The 22,449-nt window shown below is 42.2% G+C and overlaps 1 protein-coding gene across 1 annotated transcript in view; it reads right to left on the bottom strand.

Annotated features, from left to right (window-relative positions):
* Positions 1 to 16,019, bottom strand: part of LOC115070231 (olfactory receptor 14J1-like) — a 21,731-nt gene extending 5,712 nt beyond the window's left edge. Inside the window, 4 exon segments of the mRNA XM_029563226.1 lie at positions 1,437 to 1,612; positions 12,245 to 12,476; positions 12,479 to 12,561; positions 15,604 to 16,019. Coding sequence (XP_029419086.1) covers positions 1,437 to 1,612; positions 12,245 to 12,476; positions 12,479 to 12,561; positions 15,604 to 16,019 — 907 coding nt within the window.
* Positions 16,020 to 22,449: the final 6,430 nt, after the last annotated feature.

Genomic DNA, 22,449 nt, shown 5'->3' with positions numbered 1-22,449 from the left:
AGAAAAGCCAGCCATGGTCGAGCAAGACCTTTGACTTATCTTCATATAGGCAGAACTGGTAAAAGAAAGGATCCAGGGCTCCTCCTAAGCACATGTGACCCCTGAGGAACAGATCCTCAAATGACCTTAAGTGTAAGGTCCATCTCTATGGCCTTAAACACCCAAAAGGAAAGTATAACCAAAGATTAAAGGGTCTGCTATAATTTCATCAGAGTCCACATGTATAGCTAAAGGCTACATAAGAAGCAACAATGCCAGACAGGTGATACCTTCTTTTGAGTTGTTGGCCAGGGTGGCCAAAGGGATTCCCAGATTGTAACCCAGCATCAAAATGGGAAAATGAATTGCAGACCCTAATCTTATCCAAAGGAACATAGACAACTGATTACCTCTAGATGAGGAACAGCTGACCCTCCTCAAACAAAGACCTCTAGATAGGCTGACTAGATTCACCAGAAGGGCAAGTAGTGGGGAATGGTTGGGGGTGCCAACAACACAGCAGACAGTAGCAGGGATATCAGAGTATAAGGGCCCTACTTGGGGAAGGGAGGCTATGGCAGGGTGCTATCTGGGAAGTGGGTGTAAAAACAAAGTAGGTTACTCTTTGGGAGTCCCTTGGGCCACCCTGACCAGCAACTCAAAAGATATTGCCTATCTGGCATTGTTGCTTGTTATGTAGGCTTTAGCTGTACATATGGACTCTTAAAAAATTATACTGGCCCCTTTAATCTTTGGTTATACTTTCCTTTTGGGTGTTTAAGTCCATACATTTTGCCCAGATAATCCATTTATTTTTAATCTTAAGTTCCTGCATGTGCCATTTTTCATTATGTGTGGTATTACAATGCAATATGCTGCATACATCAGTGTTGACATCAATGAATACTATGGAGTGCAATTATAAATAACAACACAAATCATGTTATAATGCATTCATGTTTATTTTATTTATTTATTTACTTATTTGTTTTTTGAGACAAGGTCTCACTATCAATCCTGGCTGACCTTGAACTTACTATGTAGACTAAGCAGGCTTAGGGATCAGTCTGTCTCAGCTTCCAAGTTTTGGAATTTAAGGTGTGTACCACCATTCTCAACTTGTTTTATTTTTAATCACTTTCTTTCTCCAGTTTTCTTTTCATAAATAATATTTAAACTCTTTAAATAATACATATTGATGAGTTTCTTTTCTGTTGCTGTGATAAAACACTATGACCAAGGCCACTTATAGAAGGAAGAGTTTATTTGATTTAAGGTTCCAGAGGGAGAGTCCATCATGGCAGGGAAGGCATGGCAGCAGTAGGGGTCCTGAGCAGAAGCTGAGTGAGCGCACTCTCCAAAAGGCACAGAAGCAGAGAGAGACAGACTAGAAGAGGGAATGCTATGTAGTCTCAAAACCTGTCCCCAGGAATGTGCTTCCTCCAGCATGGCCACACCTCCTAAAGCTTCCATTATCCTCCTGAAACATTGCCACAAACTGCAGACCAAGTTTCCAAATACTTGAAACCTATGGAGGACATTCTCATTCAAATCACCACATATGCATATAGAGGAATAGAAAGTCTGACTAAGCAAGCGTAAAAATGCAGCACCAACTCTAAGAATTCCAACTCTATATTAGAAAACAAGAAAAATCACAACTTTCATAAACAAGACACAAAAACCTTTATCAAGTGTGGAAGCGTGAGGTGTTTAGACCAACAAATTCAAACATGCTCCTTCCCAGGCATGCCATGATTGTGCATACAGTGGTCATTAGAACATGTACTTTGATTTACTTAAAAATTTATCAAATCAGTATTATTTTGTCTTTTGGTGACTTGTAAGCCTTTTATAAATAATGTTGAAAATTTTTTCGGAGTGTGTCAGACCTTCACCTCCTCACCACTTGTGCTGACACTCCTGTGCTCTTGTGCTCTGAAATTGATACTTAGTATGTATCTGTAAGTCAAATTCACTGCTGGGAGGTGCATGTGGCATCCAATAACTTCCTCCCATGGTCCTGACAACAACCTGAGGAAAGAATTCTCCAAACCCCAGTTTGAAGAATCTTAACGAGTTTATTGGACTTGCAAACTGAGCTTGGGGTGTGGGTTTACTTACAGACAAGTGGGCACCCCCCCCATTCACAGCTGTCTTCCAAAGTCTACACACAGACATAAATCCTGTGGTTCCAGACAGCCTCACAAAATGGTGAGAGACAAGCCTTGTGGTTTTCCCCGCTTTTATACCCTTAGCCCCTCCCCTGCAAGTGGCTACGGTCAACTGATTGGCTGGAAGAGGGAAAGGGAGTGGCTTCTTTGCAGAGCATGGAAAGGAGGTGGGTCCATGGCTTGTCATCATAGGGTCAGAGGAACATTCATGTCACACTCCACTGCTTCCTCTGGCTGTTACAAAACTTTCTGCTCACCTCTTCCCCGAATATCCCTGAGCCTCAGAGGGTGTGGGGCAACCTTTCTCCCATTGACATAGGCATTGGACTCTTTAAGTCTCTGCATCCTGTGCTGTCATGGGCTGATGGCTCTAGTTAGTGGCATTCCACCTTCTACAAAAACAGAAACAGCAAGAAGCAAGAACATGTAAACAGTAACTGCTATAATAGCTCATGGACATAAACACAAATGCTTGGATGGTACTTTAGTAGGTGCATCACATCCATTTAAAAATAAAATTGAAGTGGCTTCTCCACTGGGACCTATAACCCCTCCTGACACAAAGGTGTGTCCTGATCTACAATAGCAGATGTGCGTTCTCTACCTAGGAGCAGGCATTAGGTCCAATGGATAATTAGGTGGTTGTACATACACTAGACGAGCCATTATTGCACCAGCAGGAATATCTTGTTTCACACGTTGATAGTGCAGCATGTTGGGTACTTCACTGAGCATGATAATGGGGGACAATTCCCCTCCAGCCATCTGCATAGTGCGTTCTGGCACTATAAAAAACATATATCCAGTGGCAGGGAGTTTCCAGCTTAGTCCAAGCTTGATTTCTCCCTCTCCTGCACTCACATTGTGCAGTGTCTTCAGCAATAGAATCTTACCGTCCATGTCAGGTGTACAACCAACATTATTGGCAATTACCTTTACAGTTTTGGGGACCTCTGGGATCCCTTTGGCCAACTGCTCATAGGGAGCCAACCCACCCCGGGTACTGGGATTTTCATTTAACAGTTTTATGGTTTCTGGAAGGGCTTTTTTCCACCCCTAGGTTTCCTCTGGGCTTAACACTTTCAACTGTTCCTTTAGCAACCTGTTTTTTCTTTCAATTAACCCTGCTCCTGTAAGGTGGTATGGAATATGGAAATACCATTGAACCTGATTATCCTCAGCCCAAGCTTGTAATCTGTACCTCTGAAATAAGTGCCTCTGTCATTATCAATTCACCTCAGACACCCATATATGACATTGAGTTCAGTAAACCCCTTAATAATAGACTTGCCTGTTGCTTTCTTAGAAGGAAAAGCCTGGCTAAGGCCTGTTGCAGTGTCCACACAGGTGAGAGTATATTTACATCTCTCACTGACTGGCAGGGCCCCTATACAATATGCTTGCCAGTCTCTCACAAGGGAGGCTGCTTCGTGTATGTATCCCATCATGGCATCCATCCTCCTGGTTCCATAACCAAGAACATGCCTCACAGGCCTGGACAGCTTGTTGGATGCCAGCATATTTTACCAGAATGTCAGATGCTTTGGCATTTCTCCATCTTGTGTCAGCTCCTCTGTGGCCTGATTTGATATGAATCCAGTCAGCTGCTCCTAGGGGAACCTGAGGGCAGACAGCCCTCACCTTGGTGAGGGTATCAGCTTCCTGATTCCCAGGGGGACTCACCAGGCAGTGGGCAGCCACATGGCAAACTACCAGGGGCACTAGCTCCTCCTGCATTTTATTACATATGTCCTTCCACATTTGTTGTCCCCATAGTGGCCGTCCCATCACCTGCCAGTTTTCTTTCTCCCACTGAGCCATCTATAAGTTTCAGCCTTTGAACACAGCCCAACTGTCAGTACAAATTGTAACTGGCCAAGGCTTCCTCATTATTACCATCCATAAAGCTCTCAATTCGGCCCATTGACTGCTTTCTTCTTCTCCCCTCTCTAACCACATAGTGTCAGTGTTCATCTGTATTGCCACTGCTACACATTCTTGTCTTGCACCCCTGCTAGTACTATCAGTATACCAGGCATCAGCCAGAATTGGGGGAGTTCCTTCTAGCACTCTGTCAGGTATTGCTAGAGGGTCAAATTAGGAGGGGGGGGGAGAAACTCTGTGCCTTGAATTGACAACAGTCTTAGTACTGCTTGCATTCGTGATTGGGCTTGCTGACACCACCCCTCACTGTTGCAAATATATGTGCCATCTTTTCAGCATTTGGTTTTGGGCCACCCCTGACAGGGGCTTGGCTAACAGGCCCTCCACCCATCCTTCTGTGGGATATGCAGTATTTACAGTAATGGGGGTGGGGCCCGTAATGGATTCCACCTGTTGCAATACTTTATGCACAGCCAGCAGTTGCTGTTCTAGTGCTGTGTACCGGGACTCCGCCCCTTTCAGTGATTGGGACAAGAAGCCAATTGGGGCCCTCTGTTAGGGTTATTGTTGCCACAAGCCCCACCCATAACCTTCAGGGCTCTTGGTGACTTCCAAAAGCAAGGGACAGCAAGGTATTGGGGCACACAGCTGCTTAGCTTGCCCAACCAGTATCTTGGCCTACACAAAAGCCTTTTGGGCCTTTACATCCCAATATCATCTAGCACCTCTTTTTTTAGATTATACAGGGGATGGGTAACCTGAGCAAGGTGAGGTATAAAAATTTGCCAGTACCCGAGAAGTACCCAAAATACCTATAACTGCTTAGCATTTATTGGTACAGGTTGTTGTAAGATTTTCTCAACCACTGCACTGGATCTCATGTGAGTTCTGCCTGACCATAAAACTCTTAAGAATTTGACTGGCTTCTGTCTTTTCCACCCCCGAGTAATCACCTTTACTGTTCCTACCCTGAGCTGAAACTCTCCCACAGTAGTATGTAGGGTGTGACCCAGCAGGGACTACACCCCTAAAATGTTCTCTTGAAGGGGAGAGATGCACACCTTGTGCTCCTGGGGGGGGGAGGAGATAATTTCCCACTCCCAGAATGAGGCTAGTCCACTTTACTTGTATGGTTTTATCCCCATACCCATCCACTGCTATCCATTGGCCGTAATGTTTTGGGGGATTGCCATCAATTAATGTATACTCTACCAGAGTATCCACTAGGTGCCATGTCCCATGAGTTTTGTATATTAGGGGGAGCTAATAAATCCTCAATTCAACATGTGGTCACCCAGGATGGCCCTCAACTGTGGGCAACCTTAGCCACCCCTTCAAGGCAGTGGTTGAGGGGGTCCCAACCAATGAAGCTGCTTTCCTCTGGAACAGTGGGCACAGTTGGAGTTACCCACACCTTCTGGTCCCCAGTTTCTTTACTTCTGTGGTGAATTGATGGTCAGGGCTTAAAGCCCCCCACAGGCTCACTAGCACAGTGTTTGGCTGCCCATCTATCTTGTCCCTAGCAACTGCTGCTCTTCACAGATCCATCCACATCTGTGCTCAGGGGACATGGAGGGGCCCCTGGCTGAGTTCTGGCCCCTTTCTCTTTGTCTATTTGCTTTAGCACCTTTCAAACCCTGTTTACATATTTGTCTAAATCATTTGAATCCACCAGAGCCTCATTAGCCTCATACAGGTCATGCCTGACCAGGGGCTTAGCACTGCCAAAATAGCTCCATACCAGTCTCATGGGCCTTGCTGAATCAGTTTCTTTCTTAAGTCTCCTGTAAACACAGTCCTGTCTGGGCCAATGAACTGGGCATCAAATACAGCTTCCCTCATACCCAGTTCCCTCAACAGAGCCTGTCCTTCCTCAATGGTTTTCCAGTCTCTAGTAATCATGGGAATCTCAGCTGGAAATACCCACATAACCTGAATAGCTCATATGAGCCAATCCATCATGGACTGGTTTCCCTCATGGTGCCTTAAATTGTGAAGTCTTTGTGTCAAAGAGTGATGAGTGGTTATGTTGTTTAACTTCTCTGCTTCTATAGAACTTAAAATGATTCCATCTGCCCCCATGTCCCATAGCTTCACAAGCCAGGTGGCCAAACCCTCCTTCATAGCTTGTTTAAATGTCTTTCTCAGTTCTAATAGTTCTGGTGCTGAGTATTCTCTGATTAACATGGTCTCCTGCACCAGGCTATTGTTAAAATTTCCACTGGCATGTTGGACCATGGATTTTCCCTTTCTTTGAATTAAAGATCAGACCCGAGGAGCATCTCCCTCCATCTGTAGGTCACTTCCTTATTCCTCACTATTGGACTCTTCCCAGGGGTTCCAGGTTTTAAGATTCCAGGATGAGCCTGTTATTATCATTCTTATCTGGGCTTTTTTTCCCTTTTGACCTCCTAGACATAAAAAATGGCATGCCAACACCTCCATCTCCTTTTCTCTCTTATCTAATTTACTGGCAAGGTCAGAGGCCAGTACCAAAGAGGCCAGCCTTATAAACCTCTCCCACTCTAATTCCTCTCTAACACCTACAGTTTCCCTTCTGGCTAAGGCCTCTGCCTGGGACATATTTCTTATTATCAATAGCAGAGGCCTAGTGGCCTCTGCAGCTGCTTTTTGACATTTCTGTCCCTGGTGTGCTACTCCCAGAGATTGCAGAATCTGTTCTAGACCTTCTGCTATTTTCAAAGCCTCTCCATACTCACGTGGTGGCCCCCACCAGTCAAGCAGGCCTGCCACCCCATACCATCAATAAGATGGCTGCCACCCTGGGATCTCTCCTGTTGACCTCGACTGTTTAGAAGGCCTCACATGAGTTACATATCTCACTGCCCACTGCATTAACCATGCCACTGCAGCCAACCCCACCAAGCCTATGGAAATGGCCCACCAGGTTAACATTTCCTCAGCCCACACTCTTCCCTTACCCCACTTTACTTCAGGTGTTGGTCTCTTTCCCCATATTGGGGACATAATCAATGCTTTTCCAAAACTCATTCTCAGTTTCATTGTATCCTGCCAATTGTAAGTCAAATTCACTGCTGGTAGGTGCATGTGGTATCCAATCCTCTTCTCCCATGGTCCTTGCACCAGCCTGAGGAAAGATTTCTCCAAATCCAAGTTTGAAGAATCTAACGAGTTTATTCGACTTGCTAACTGAGATTGGGGGGTAGGTTTACATACAGACAAGCAGGTGCCCCCCCCACCACCACCATTCTTAGTTGTGTTTGAAGGTCCACACCCAGACATAAATCCTGGTGGTTCTGGACAGCATGAAAAAATGACAAGAGACAAGCCTCATGGTTTTCCCAGCTTTTATACCCTTAGCCCCTCTCCTGCAAGTGGCTATGGTGAACCAATTGGCTGGAAGAGGGAAGGGGAGTGGGTTTTTTGCAGAGTGTGATAAGGAGGCTGGTCCATGGCTTGGCATCACAGGGTCAGAGGAACATCTGTGTCACAGTATCCAAGACTGATGGTGCACAGATCTTGTCAGAGTCTCTGGATCCCATGGGGAGATCTAAGGCAAAACTTTTGAATAATGGGAGAAATAATGTCAAGGTGGTTTCATGAGAATTGATCACAAAGACAAATATGGCATTTATCAAGATGAATAAGAACACCAAAAATATTCCTACTAGAAGATAAGAAAAGTAATTTAGAGACTGTGGGGATGGCTGAGTTGATAAAACCTAGGGTTCAGATCCACCAGAACCATACCTCCTGAGGAGGTGATACAAGTATCTGTGATCTCAGAAGACTATGGGTTGTGGAAGGGGGACAGGAGAACATTCAGATTCCTGTGGGCCAGAAAGCCTGGCATAGGCAATACCTAAAAAAGTGTCTCAAATTAAGAAAAGTATCAAGCAAAAAGCAAAGACTAATACTAAAATGATGGCCTCTGACTTCCACATGGATACAGTGGCATCAGCACCTGCACACACACAAACACATGAACGTTTACACACACACACACACACACTTAAATTCGGAAATTTCTTTATATACTGAAGAATACCCTTCCACTTGTATTCCACAGTAAAGAGCAGTGTATTATTTAGCCAAAAAATTAAATATAGAATAATAATAATAAAATTAGAAACTACATTTGAAATGTTTTTGTTTCTGTATTCCTATTAAAATAATAGTCCAAAAATAAAATGAAACATAATCCAACAGAATAATATTTCAGAAAGTATGATGTTATGTCATTGGTATATTCTTACAGATAGAAGGAAAACTATAAATATTAAATTATATGGATGTGCACAATAAGGTATACATATTTGTGCTCTAACACAATGTATATGGAAAGACAGTAATTAAAGTAAATGTTTGAAATTAAATTAATAAATTTAAAAATTATGACTCACATGGTGAATTGAATTATAAGCAAATATAATGACTCTCTCCTTACTTTATTGTAATATTGTTTGTAAACATGTTTTCAAAACCCATATGTGGATTGTTGGTAATCTCTAATGTGCCAATTTATGAACTGGGGGAGTTAGGAAGTCCTGGGTTTATATTACTAGATTATAATCATTTATCAATGTATTTATTTGAAAGTACAAAAATGAATTCAATAACACAGAAAAAATATCACAAGTTTTATTTTACAATGGATTTATAATATAGTTTATCTAGAAAATATACTACTATTGTGCTTAACACTACATAATAAAGACATTCAAACTACTAAAACTGTTCCTTGTGCTTACTGTTACCAGACACTAAAAACTAAAATGATAGTTTTTCCAATGAATTCTCCACCTAGTAGTAACTTCCTTATATACAGATTCATGGACTCATTCCTCAGACTGTAGATACCAGGATTGAGTGTTGGGTGAAGGACTGTAGAAATCAGAGAGAACTTGACTACTACAGCAGTTGTCGAGTCTGAAATTGACTTTAGATATGCAATGGCACCTGTGAATAGAAAGAATGAGATCACACAGAGGTGGGGTGGGTAGGTGAATGTTGGGGGCTGTTTGTCTATTATGTATGTTGAGCTGTGTCAGGCTTATTTACTGAGTTGTGTTATGCACACCAGTATCTAATCTGCCTAATCATATGTTTATATTTATATGGAATATGTTTGTATGGAGAGCCTCACAACACCTGACCTTGAGGCAATAGTGGTAAACAAAAAGATCAAAGAAGCCTTTGATCTGACCACTCCTTGACCCTCAGATACAGGTGGGGAAAAGCAGCTGTGGAAACTAATTGAGTTCTTCTGTATAAAAAGGTGGAGCTGAAATAAACCAGGGCTGCAGTTACTGTCAGTCCTCCCAAGCATCTTTTCTGTCTCGTTTTCTTTCTTTCAATCCTCACTCCCCCTTTCAGGTACTGTCTGTCTTGGCCGGCTGGCACCGGCAAGTGGCGCCCAAACAGGGACCTGAAAAGTAGGGGAAAAAGTGAAGGACACCGCTCGAGAAATTAAGTGGGTGCACTCGGTACAATTGGGGAGCGGTGAGTATTTATCTTGGGAGAAGATGGGGCAAGGAAACAGTCGCTCAGTTTTTGTAAGGAATATGCTTGGGGCTCGAGGAGCAAAGGCTGAGACTAAAGAGGAGAATCTGATGGCTGGGATAAAAGTGAAACCAAACCTTCCGCTCCACCAGAGCCAGATCCACCCTTTTATGAGGACCCTCGTCTGGGGCTAGAAGAGGGATCTCTTGACCCTGAGGATGAGTCTGCCCTAGGAGAGGAGATGGTTGAGTACGATCAGGAGAAGTGTCCACCTATAATTGCTTTGCCTGATCACTGGGAAATTAAGCAATTAAGGGCAGAGTTAGATGCTGTGAAGAAGGAAACGTTAAAGAACAAAGAGAAAAGAATTAGGCCTCCTCCTCTGAGGCCACCAAAGGCTGTTGCACCTCCCATGATTGCCATGGCTCAGGAGCCTTCAGCAGGAATCTGGTACCCGCTTAGAACCGTGCAATCTCCGCTACAACAGGCCATTGGGGCCATAGTAGAGAGAGGAGAGTCAGTGCATGGATTTCAGGTCTTCCCAGTTTCTGAGCAAGTTGATCAGCAGGGCAACAGGGTGCGGTCTCATGCACCTGTGCCGTTTAAGCAGCTTAAGGAACTAAAGACTGCTTGTGCTCAGCATGGTACCACTGCCCCTTTTACCCAGGGTTTGTTAGAATCCCTGTCCATGGATGCGCTTCCTCCTGGAGATTGGAAACACATGGCACATGCTTGCCTTTCAGGGGGAGATTATCTGTTGTGGAAATCTGAGTATGAGGAACAGTGCCAGGTGACAGCGAATACCAATAGAGCGCAGAGTATTCCCATATATTTTGATATGTGAAGGGATACTGCTCAGCAGTTGCAGCACAATGTTGTGGCCTATGTGCAGATCAATGCTGCACCCCGAAGAGCCTGGTATAAACTGCCATCTAGTGGTAGGCAGACTGAGGATTTGTCTAAGATCAAGCAAAGTCCAGATGAGCCATATCAGGATTTCGTGGATCAATTACTCCAAACTGCCGGTTGCTTGCTGGGGGATAGTGAAGCAGGTTTACTCTTAGTGAAACAGCTTGCTTTTGAAAATGCTAATGGAGCCTGTCAAGCTGCTATTAGGCCTTTTAGAAAGAAAGGTGATTTATCAGACTATATAAGATTATGCTCTGATATTGGGCCATCATATATCCATTATAAAAACAGATAATGGCTCTGGCTGTACCAGTCAGCGGTTCCAACGTTTCTGTTTGCAATTGGGCATTGAACATAAAATTGGGATACCATATAACCCACAAGGACAAGGTATAGTGGAAAGAGCTCATGGTGCTTTAAAAACACAATTACAAAAAATAAAAAATGGGGAGTTATATCCCCAGACACCAAGTAATCTTTTACATCATACTGTTTTCATTTTAAACTTTTTGAATTTGGATAAAAATGACCACTCTGCGGCAGATAGAATGTGGCATCCTCAGTCACATGATACCTATGCCCAAGTCAGGTGGAAGGATCCTTTAACTGGACAATGGAATAGCTCCGACCCTGTATTGATTTGGGGAAGAGGGCATGTTTGTCTTTTTCTGCAGGATGCAGATGGAGCCAGGTGGCTGCCAGAAAGGCTGGTGAGGTTCGCCGGACGAGCGCCTAAGAAAAAAGAAGTAGAAAAGAATGATGAGAGACAGACGTGGCTGATGATGATGTTCCTGCAAGTGATCGTGGCTGAATAATACTGGACTTATATTCCTGATCAAAAGCATTGCACCCCATGATATGGGATGAAAAAGAGATAGTAGTGACTGTGAATGACTCTTGGTTAATTGCTCAGCCTGCTTCAAAATTCCTGATGATTATTTTGGGATGGGAAGCGGGTTGCCTATTTGTTTTGTTAAAAATAAGTGCAGGTGTGTACAAGTAGATGACTGTGTGCTTGTGGGACAAAGTGGATATTGTACCAATGTCAACGTGTTATTGCCAAGAGATAATTGAAAAAACAAAAAATTTTCTCCACATTTCCACCCTGTAAGCAGCGGCAGATATTCTAAAAAGGCTGAGAGCCTCCCTACATGCTTTTCCTCCTGTCTTTGTTTTCATCTGGTGGAAGTAAAGTTATTTATGCCTGTGGCAAGTCAAGGAAGCTGTGCATGATATGAGATTACGCTCCATCCCCTAACAGAGTCCGGTCGTCAAAGACAGGTAAGATCTTCTGGGAGAAAGTCAACCTAAGACAGGGTGTAGCTGATGGAAGCTACATGCCGATGAGGGGTAAGGCTTTGCTCTGGTAGAAGACAACCTAAGACAGGCACGGTCCTTCTGTCCTAGATATAGCATAATCTGGGGTTATAAAAATAAAAAAAGAAGGGGGAGATGTTGGGGGCTGTTTGTCTATTATGTACATTGAGCTGTGTCAGGCTTGTTTACTGAGTTTGTATTATGCACACCAGTATCTAATCTGCCTAATCAGGAGGAATATGTTTATATGGAGAGCCTCACAACACCTGACCTTGAGGCAATAGTGGTAAACAAGAAGATCAAAGAAGCCTTTGATCTGACCGCTCCTTGACCCCCAGATACAGGTGGGGAAAAAAGCTGTGGAAACTAATTGAGTTCTTCTGTATAAAAAGGTGGAGCTGAAATAAACCAGGGCTGCAGTATTTACTGTCAGTCCTCCCAAGCATCTTTTCTGTCTCGTTTTCTTTCTTTCAATCCTCACTCCCCCTTTCAGGTACTGTCTGTCTTGGCCGGCTAGCACTGGCAGGTGAATCTTAGACTGACCTTCAGCAGAGGGCATTCTGAGAACTCTGGAGAATATCTGTACATAGAAGAGAGCCATGGTAATGAAGCAGGTAAATCCCTCTATAGATATGATAACAACCACTCCAATCACTCCAAGGCAATCATTAGAGGAGGAGAGCTTGAGCAACTGGGGGACATTGCAGAAGAACTGATGTATTATTTTGGCCCGCAGAACCTAATAGACAATGTGGTTGTTATGTACAGGGTTCCTGGTATGCCTGTGCTTATCCACACAGCTATCACATCCCACCTGTGCCGGGGGTTTAAACCAGCGAACCCTGGGCAGTGAGGATTGGGGATGAGTCAGCATGCCATTTGCCAGCCCACGCCACCTCCAGTACCGGGAACACTCAGGTGCAACGGGGAGCCTAGTCAAGCAGGGACTCATTTATTGCAGGTGTTACAGAGCTTATAAAGGCTCCTGTAAATCCCCCCTCCCACCCAAGGGTGTATCTTAAGGATGGTCATACACAGATCATGCATTCCTCAGCAGTGCAGAAGTATTCTTCAGACTTTCAAAGCAAGTCAGGCCGCACCCCAGTAACTTCCTTTCAGACTTCTGCAGGGCTGGACCTTCAGGTCCCTACATCTCCCCCTTTTTATTTTTATTTTAATGCTGGGCTGACTTTATTTCATGGGTTACCCACCTCATAGACAGTTCCCTGAGGAGAGATGGCTATCTCCTTCCTCTAATCTTATACATTTTTGCCTGTCTTAGGTTGTGTCAACTCTGATCAAGCCTTGCCCAACATTGGATTATGTACCTGGCCATGTGCATGTCCTGTCTTAGGAGTACTTGTCATGGGACTTCTTACCCATCCTTAGCTAAAAATGTGTCATGATTAAGGGCAGCCATGTGGGTAATGCCAGTCCATGACAGTCTTAGTCTCTGCCTAACTCAGCCAAGCATGGGCAACTGGAAAGGGTCCTGGGGAAGTCTGTAATCATGAGGAGGTGGGCCATGGCAGTTCCAAGGGTCCTCTGTCACAGAATTATTTGGTAAAGACACATAAAGATAAGCATTATCAAGAGAAACAAAGCAAGTCATGGCGTAGGACAAGTTGAAATAGTTCTGAGACCATGTATCTTTTAGCCAATTAGCCAGTTGTAGAGGCTGACTGGCAATGAAGCCAAGGAACTGGGTCCTTCACCTCAGATGGATACAAACAAAGAGAGGAATTCTGTCTCATGAAGTATTGTCCATGGACTGTCATTCTAGTCAGTCGGATCCTGGCCTACCCACTTAAGGTTTTTCGCAGGCATCCATATGGGCTTTGAATCTCCTGTAGGGTAGATACACCCAAAGTTTTGACCCATGGTTAGCAATGGATCTGGGCCTTTCCATTGCCCTGTAATGTGGTCCTTCCACATTACACGTACCTCAGGTCTCTGCTCCTGTCATCCCCAATGCTTCTGAAACTGGGATTCCAACTGATTTTTTTGAAAATTAAGAACATTAATAGTGAATAAGTTCATACCCAAGTGTTGGTGTGGGCTTATTCCCCCTTTCTGTTTTTGTTATTGAAGTTTTAGGTTTTGATGGTTGCGTTCTATAATGGCTTGACCTTGGGGATTGTAGGGAATTCCTGTATTGTGTTGAATTCCCCAAAGTGAAAAGAAATCTTGTGAATATTTCCTCACAAAACATGGTCCATTATCAGTTTTAAGTTTTGGGGGCAGTCCCAACGTAGCAAAGCACTGGAGAAAATGAGACTGAGCATGTTTAGACTTCTCTCCTCTATGAGCAGTAGCCCGACAGGCATGTGAGAATGTGTCGATGGACACAAAAACGTACTTAAGCTTTCGAAAGGAGCATAGTGTGTGACATCCATTTGCCACAAGGAATTGGGCTTGAGTCCCTTGGGGTTTACCCCTGGCTGTTGCAGAGGCGGTACCTGTACACAATAAGCCATCTTGTCTGTCTCTGCATTGTCTTGGAATAAAAGCCCAGGCAATCCTTGGTGCCGTCTAAGATGCTGTAAGAAAATAGGGGCTTCTCTCTCTTTAAGGAGTATACGAGTCTGAATACTATCACAAAACAATGGCCATGAGTTCCTTGAATTGAGCTGCTTTTTGGTTTCTCTACATCTGCCCCAGTCAGTGAAAACATTGTAGGTTTTTACTAAGGGCTCCCTTGGCCCGGGATACGGTGAGCACTGCTGCAAGCAGGACTGTAACACTCGGGGGCAGGGTGGATTCCTGGCTGCTCATGGAATGGACAGGAAGGGACCCCTCCCCAAGCCACCTTTCCCGAACTTGGCCTTCCCAGCCATCCTGGAGCCGGTTGAGGTGCACAGCCAATAGTGGTTTTTGTTTTTTTTTTTTAATGCACCCGGTTGCCACTGCATGTCTCTGGCCAGGAGCCCCAACCGGCTTTCGCATGGGCCCCTGAGTTGTTTTCGTGACCGGCCAAGGGGCGGTCCCCCACCCGACTTTTGTGCCTGTTAGTTCAAGACAGGTGGGGTGGGGGGCTTTTGCAGCCCACCCCTTGTGCCCCGCTCTGCCCCACCCTTCTGAAAAAGGCATCCATTGGTCCTGTTTTCATGGGTCCTGGGGGGTTCTGAAGCTGCCCAGGGTACATATGCCTGAGGTGCTGCTTGTTACTTTGACCACTTTTGGTTTCACTTGTGTTGCATTTCTGCCTTCTTCCTCAAACTCTTCCCATGATTCCCATGTATCCCCAGTAAAAACGTTAGCCCCAAGTAGCCAGGGAGCCAAATGAATCACCTCTTCCCAAATCTTTTGAGCTACTGGATCTGACAGATCCAGTCCCCTGCTTTTGAGCATATCTCTCATCACTTTAAGTGCCGGGTCCTCAGACTTAAAACTTGCATTACCCATCTTTCCAGGTCTTGCTTACCCCGAACTTCTCAATTGGCCCCAATCCGTTTTTCTTCTTTCTTCTTTCTTTTCTTCTTTTCACCTTCCTTCGAGCGCCATGCTGAGTGCCAGTTGCTAGGGGGTTTGTACCAGCGACCCCTGGCCAGTGACCACTGGGGATGAATAAGCATGCTGTTTGCCAGCCCATGCCACCACCGGTACTGGGAACACTCAGGCATAACGGGGAGCCTAGTCAAGCAGGATCTCATTTACTGTAGGTGTTACAGAGCTTGTAAAGGCACCTGGAAATCCCCCCTCCCTGCCGAGGGTGTATCTTAAGGATGGTCACGTGCAGATCATGCACTCCTCAGCAGTGCAGAAGTATTCTTCAGACTTTCAAAGCAAGTCAGACTGCACCCCAGTAACTTCCTCTCAGACTTCTGCAAAGCGGGGCCTTTATGTCCCCACACACCAGCACTTCCTTGGACCCATGGGGACCTCATAGTCCAGTGGAAAGCAGATAGCCACATAGCAGTCATAGGACATCACTTTGAGAGTGGCCACCTCATTCCAGGCCAAGGATATGAAAAAGAAAACCTGAAGAATGCACTGAGCATATCCACTGCCAGTAAGGGAATTGTGAATGGACTGGGGTACAGTAACAGATAGGGAGTAGAGGTCAAGAAGGGAAAGGTGCTTCAGGAAGTAGTACATCAAAGATTGGAGCTGTGGGTCCTGTTTTATGATGGTGCTGATGATGAAGTTACCTGTCAAGCACAACAGGTACATCACCAAGAAGAGCAGAGCATGTAGAATCTGCAGGTCCTGGTTGTCAGAGAACCCCAGGAGGAGGAAGCCACTCACTGTGGTTACATTTGTTGTAGTCATTTTGACAATAGAAATTATGCATACGGCTGAAAAATAAAATATGAGATGCAGTAGTAAAATAGAAATTATACATTTATCCAAAATTTCATGTTTCTAGATCTAATGTTTAAGAACTTATATTTTCTCAGATTTTAAAGTCTGTTAAATATGTCCTAAATGATGATCATCTGCAGGATAGAGTATTTACTTTTTCCAGACGTTTCTGACATCTCTGTTTATTCTTTGTCCTGTTGACCTGTCTAATGGAGACAGTGGTGTATTGAAGTCTCCTACTATTGTTGTGTTGGGGTTAATCTGTGTCTTGAGGTTCTGTAGTGTTGTTTTTATGAATTTGGGTGCACCAGAGTTTGGTGCATATATGTTCAGGATTGTAATGTCTTCTTGGTGAATTGTTCTTTTGATCAGAATGAAGTGACCCTCCTTATCTCTTCTGATTAGTTTTACTTTGAAGTCTATTTTGTCAGATATTAGAATTGCAACCCCTTATTGTTTCTTGGTGACATTTGCTTGAAATATTCTTTTCCATCCTTTCTCCTTAGGGTAGTGCCTGTGAGATGGGTTTCTTGCTGACAGCAAAAAGATGAATTTTGTTTCTTAATCCATTCACTTAGCCTGTGTCTTTTGACTGGGGAGTTCAGAACACTGATATTTAAAGTTATTATTGAAAGATGTGTATTGGTTACCATCATTTTGATTGCTGTTTTTGCTCTTTGTCTAATTTTGTGTTTCCTTAATTACACAGTTATTTATTTTATCTTGTTACCACTGGAGTATAGCTGTTTCTCGACTCTTTGTATTGCTTCAAGTATTCTTTGAAGGGCTGTATTCATGGGCATATATTCTTTCAGGCTATTGGTGTCATGGAAGGTTTTTCTTTACCCTCAGTTGTAATAGATATTTTTGCCAGGTAGAATATTCTGGGATGGCATCTATTATCATTTAGAACTGGAAATACCTTGGTCCAGGCTCTTCTGGCTTTCATAGTTTTTATTGATAAGTCAACTGTAATTCTAATGGGCTTTCCTTTATATATGACTAGTTGTTTTTCTTTTGCTGCTCTCTTTGTTCATTACCTTTATTGGTTTTGCTATGCTATGCCATGGGGAGTTTCTTTTCTGGTCCTGTCTGTTTGGTGTTCTATGTGCATCCTATATTTTTATGGAGATGTCTTTCCTTTATTTTGGGAAATTCTCCTTTACAACACTGTTTAAGATCTGGCCAATACCATTAGTTAGAAATTCTTCTCCTTCCTCTATGCCTTTTTTCATGGCATCCCATATGTTTTATATTCTGTTTTCCATTTCAATCATTCTAGTGGTGAGGCTTTCACCCGTTGTTTCATGTTGACTTACTGAATTTTTCACTTCTTCATTTCTGCCTGGGGTTTCTTTAATATTTCTATCTCTTTTTGTGAATCCATTCAGATGTTCGTCCCTATTTTCTTTTATTTCTTTGATTTGTTTATTCGTATGATCTTTAAATTCATTGAATTCCTTGATCATGTTTATGATTGTTCTTTTAAATTAAGTGTCCTTAGTTATCTCTAGGTGGTTCTTCTTGTAGAATTCTTCTACAGGATTAGTGGGCTTTGCTGGGGACATAGTGTTTTGGCTTTCCATTTTATTATTCTTTTGTTGTGCTTTTCTTTCACATTTCACAAAAGAAATGTGAATTTCTTTTGTTATTTGTGATTCTGATATGAGAATTAAGTTGAAGATTGCTTCTGTTTGTATTATTGGTGTACCTTGATCCTTTTCTTATTGATTATGTAAAGCTGGTTGGTCTAGGTTTCAGGTTCTCTCAGGTTTTGTTTTTCAGAGAACTTATGTCTTCAGATCAGCTACTCAGGAGCTCCCACAGAAGCCCAAGTCAGGTTCCAGTCAGGTGCACTCAGGCTTCCTTCTAAGGTTTGGACCCCTCCAAGTGGGAATGCAAGGCAAAATTGAGGAAGTTCCCTAAGGGGGGGCAATTTTGGGACCCTCAGATGGTCCAGTGAGTTCTAAGCCATCACCACCCCTCACCCCCACCTTCCCAACCCCCCCACCCCCGTGCCAGAGTGAGGCTGGAACAAGCACTCTGGCGTTCTGCTGAGATCTCAGCTTTATCCTACCAAGTGGGCAGAGGTTTGCCCTGGAGCCTTGTGGAGGGGCCTCACTTAGGCCCAGTTGGGGGTTTGGGCAGTCTCCTGAGTGCTCAACCCCTATGTCAGAAGGAGCTGGAATAGGCAAGGAGATGTGAATTCTAATTATTGGATTTTCGAATCCTTACATGTAAAAACTGTGACTATTAATAAAAAGCATGAAAGACGGGAGAAAATCCAGCTTTATTGAGCATACATCACTGAAGACTTTCTCTTTCTGACTCAGAGAGTGTTTGAAAAAACTGTTTTGCAGATTCTTGGGTTACATAAACTGGTAAACTATGACTAAACTTTCCATTTATAGGTTCTCATGAATCTCTAGCCCTATTACTAGTTTACAGCGTTTATATGAATCACATATATGTGCTTTATTGATCTGCTAATTTTCAGCAAAGTGAGCTTCCCTCCATGAGACACTTTTACTCTTGTTCTAAACTCAATTTAAGCAATTTAAGGTACTGTCAGGATTACTTAAAAATCCTGCTTTAATTTCCATAATTGGAAAACTCACTCCAGGATAGCTTGGTGTAAGAACTTCTATCCAAGATGATCTGTAACCTCTGATGTTTATCTTCTACAATCATTGATTGCTACTGAAGATAGCTTGTTTTTTTAATGGTTTGGGATGTGGAGCTTTTAATGTGGATCCTGAACTGAGTTACAGATGTGGTTTTTTTCCTGGGTTCCTTTGTCACTTGGGATTCAGAGCCATAGAAATTTCTATACAACAGGCAAGGGACTTGGTGAGTTTGGGGTTTTAATGTCATTGGCTCAGTGGTTCTCAGGCTTGGCAAATGTCAGAATCTCCTGGAGTTCACTACAATCTAGAGACCCAAGCCCCACACTGGACAAAGGTGATTACGGTCTTGAGAGTCAAGTTTCACACAGCAAAACTTCTTTCCAGCTAGAGACCCAGGCCCACACTAAGCAAAGCTGCTTACAACCTACAGGTCCAGGCCCACATTAGGCAATGCTGACTGAGGTGTCAGGTCACACCCAGAGAGCTGCATTCCTAACAGTCTCCTGGATACACTGCTGTCTGACCATTCTTACTAAACTGCTTTTAGCTAAATCATATGTTTCTGAAAGTTTCTAACTGGAAATTTTTAACTTCATACTCTATTGCTCAGTGTATCTCTTTTCATGCCAATACATTCCTTTTTAAAAAAATTATTGTAGCTCTGTAGTAGAATTTGAGATCTGGCATGCTAATGGCTGTAGCACTTCTTTTTTGTTCAGGATTATTTTTGCTATCCCTAGTTTTTTGTGTTTCCATGTGAAACAAGATTTTTTTTTACATCTATGTGAAGAATTACATTTGAATTTTAATGACTATTGCATTGAATTTGTATATTGCTTTAGGTAGGATGGCCATTTTCAAAATATTACTTCAAATGATCCATGCATGTTTGAGATCATTCATCTACTGTTATCTTCTTAAATGCCTTTCTTCAATACCTTAAAGTTTTTTTTTATTGTACAAGTCCTTCATTTCCTTGGTTAGATGTCTTCCAAGATACTATCGTAAATGAGATCATTTTCCTGATTATTTTTTGTTATTCTTCTTGTTGGCATATAGGATATTCACTGATTTCTGAAGTGTTGATTTTACATCCTGCTACTTTTCTGAATATATTTATAAGGACTAGGAGTTTCTGGCAGCGTCCTTAGAGAATAGAATCAAATCATTTACAAATAAAGGTACTCTGATTTTTCCTTCCCAATTTCTATCCTCTTTATCATCTTCATTTGTCTTATTGCTCTAGCTAAGACTGCAAGTACTATACTGAACATGAATAAAGAGTGTGGACATCTTTGTCTCATTCCTCATTTAAAAAGCAATGTTTTGAATTGTTTTCCATTTGGTATGGTGTTGGCTATGAACTTGTTGTATATACCTTTACTATGGTGAGATATATCCCCTGTGTTCCTAGATTCTCCAGGAATTTTATCATAGATTTTATTAAGGGCTTTTTCTGTATCCAATGTGATTATCATAATTTTCTGTGCCTGAGTCTCTTTATAGGACAACATGAGAACACTATTTTCAACCATCTCCTATTCAGCAAAGATGGAAAAAAATACACACTGGAGGAAAAAGAGAATCTTCAGCAAGTGTACTGGGAAAACTGAATGTCCCCATGCAGAAGAATGAAATTATCCATTTCTGTCACCTTTCACAATGATCACCTCCAAATAGATCAAAGACTACAATGTGAGGACAAGAGAGTCTTGGTGACACATTTGAATATTCACATGTTGGTGGCAATGTTCTGAACAGGTATGATTAGGGGGTGAATATTCTAAGAATATATACAAACTTTAGTGTTCATTAACTTATTTGTGCATGATAAATTTAAGACAAATAAAGCTAAATCCCATTCCTAGAAAGTTGGGGTAAAATAAACATTTGGAAGAATGTATTTAATTCCAAACATAAAGTGTTCAGTAATTTATTGTGAGATTGTTTCAATACATAAGTGTAAGAAAATATCCATCTGCAGCATTATGGTGTCGATGAGGTTAAAAGATTGGTTATAGTGGCTGAGGATTAGAAAGTGTTCAATAATATTATTTGAACAACTGGGTGGAAAAAAATCTGAGAAGAAACTTCTGAATGAAGAAACACACAAAGCTAAACAGAGAATCAACAAAAGAAACCCCTAGCGGTGACTTTTTCTGTACTGAGATCAAGATTAGTCTGTCAGTCATCTGCTAACTTCATCAATCCTTGTTCATGAGGATCTCTGTGTGGCTCAGCCTGTTGAACATGTTCACTGTTTACAAGTATTGCCTTCAATGGATCTACATTGTTCATGGTCATCAAAATATGGTTCACCTATTTAGTGTAACATCACATTATTTTATTTAAACCAAGAAACTCTATAATGTAATTATCTTAACTTACTCCTATTTTCTCTTTCTCTTGAGACTCATAAAAATCTCTCAGTGAGAGAAGAGACACATGTAATTAAATATTAATATTAATAATGGGTTCTGTAGAAGGATCTGTTTCACAGGTGATAAATTAGAAGATCAATGAACATCAGGGAAATGCAAAGATATGGGACAAAAACAGGAAGAGGAAGATTGCAGAAGAAGCAATCCTGTTGCACAGAACAAAGCCAACTGATTAACCCTATCCACTTATGAATACGTTAATGGATTCTGCCCTTTCGAATAAGTATTTTTAACATTTATTTCTCATTTTCATTTTATGTGTATGAGTGCATCACCTGTATGTAAGTGCACCTATGTTGTGCAATGCCCACAGAGGTCAGAAGTGAGTGTCAGATCCCTGAGCCTTGGGAGGGAGAAGTTTGAAATAGATGCTCTATTCAGGGATAAGCATTCTGCAGCCTCTTGTTCTCTACACGTTGGTGATACCTTCTAGGACAGTTGCTATTGTAGTTCACATGATTCAACCTTGGTAAGGTTCATGATTATGTTTTGCCTTCCAGTAATATGAATAACACCTTCCAGCACTATGAAAGCTTGTCAGTAGAGATGAGACTCTGAAGTCAGCACCAGTCTGATTTCTCCTTGTTTGTTAATACAACTCATGTATGTAGTATCTTCAGCAATAGGGTCTTACCATCCTGTTCTGGTGAGTAACCAAGAGTACGGGTAAGGACAAGTATTAATTGGGGGTCTAGGGAACCCCTAGTCAATAGCTTTTGGAGAGGGAGTCCATTCTTGTCCTTATGTATTTTTTGTTAGCCTATAAAGTCTAGAAGGCACAGAGTCCTCTTGTCATAAGGTAACTCATTATAATCTCTTATTACAATGCATATGCATATACTTTAAGAATTTTCTATAATGGTAAACATCTGCATGGCTTTTTTTCAGTGTTACTGATTCCTCCCCCTACTCCCTCCTCTGCCTTGCCCTCTCATTATCCATCCCATTTAACCCTTCCTATCATAATGTTCCCCTTCCCCTCTTTCAATTTTGAGTATTGAAATAGACTTCTCACATTATTCATCAACCCCCAAACTTATTCATCATTGTGTGGTAATATAACACATAGACCTGTGTTCACACTGATGCATGAGTATCAAGTTTATAATATATAATCAGCACACAGCATATTCCAATATTCTGTTGTTATGTTGTAATTCTAAACTCTTCCATTTTGGAAATATTTTCACATATAATATATACTCTCTTTAAATAATATATATTTCTAGTATTGTGTACACAGAAACATAGAAAAACCTATGTGCCCAAGTATGAAATATTTAGCATTTGTCAATAAGGATGTTTTTGTTACCAACTTCAACCTTGTAC

This window comes from Nannospalax galili, unplaced genomic scaffold (assembly GCF_000622305.1).
Source record: "Nannospalax galili isolate Female #2095 unplaced genomic scaffold, S.galili_v1.0 scaffold2056, whole genome shotgun sequence".
NCBI lineage: Eukaryota > Metazoa > Chordata > Mammalia > Rodentia > Spalacidae > Nannospalax > Nannospalax galili.
Note: the sequence above shows the minus strand (reverse complement) of the source record. Positions and strands in the feature narration are given on the sequence as shown.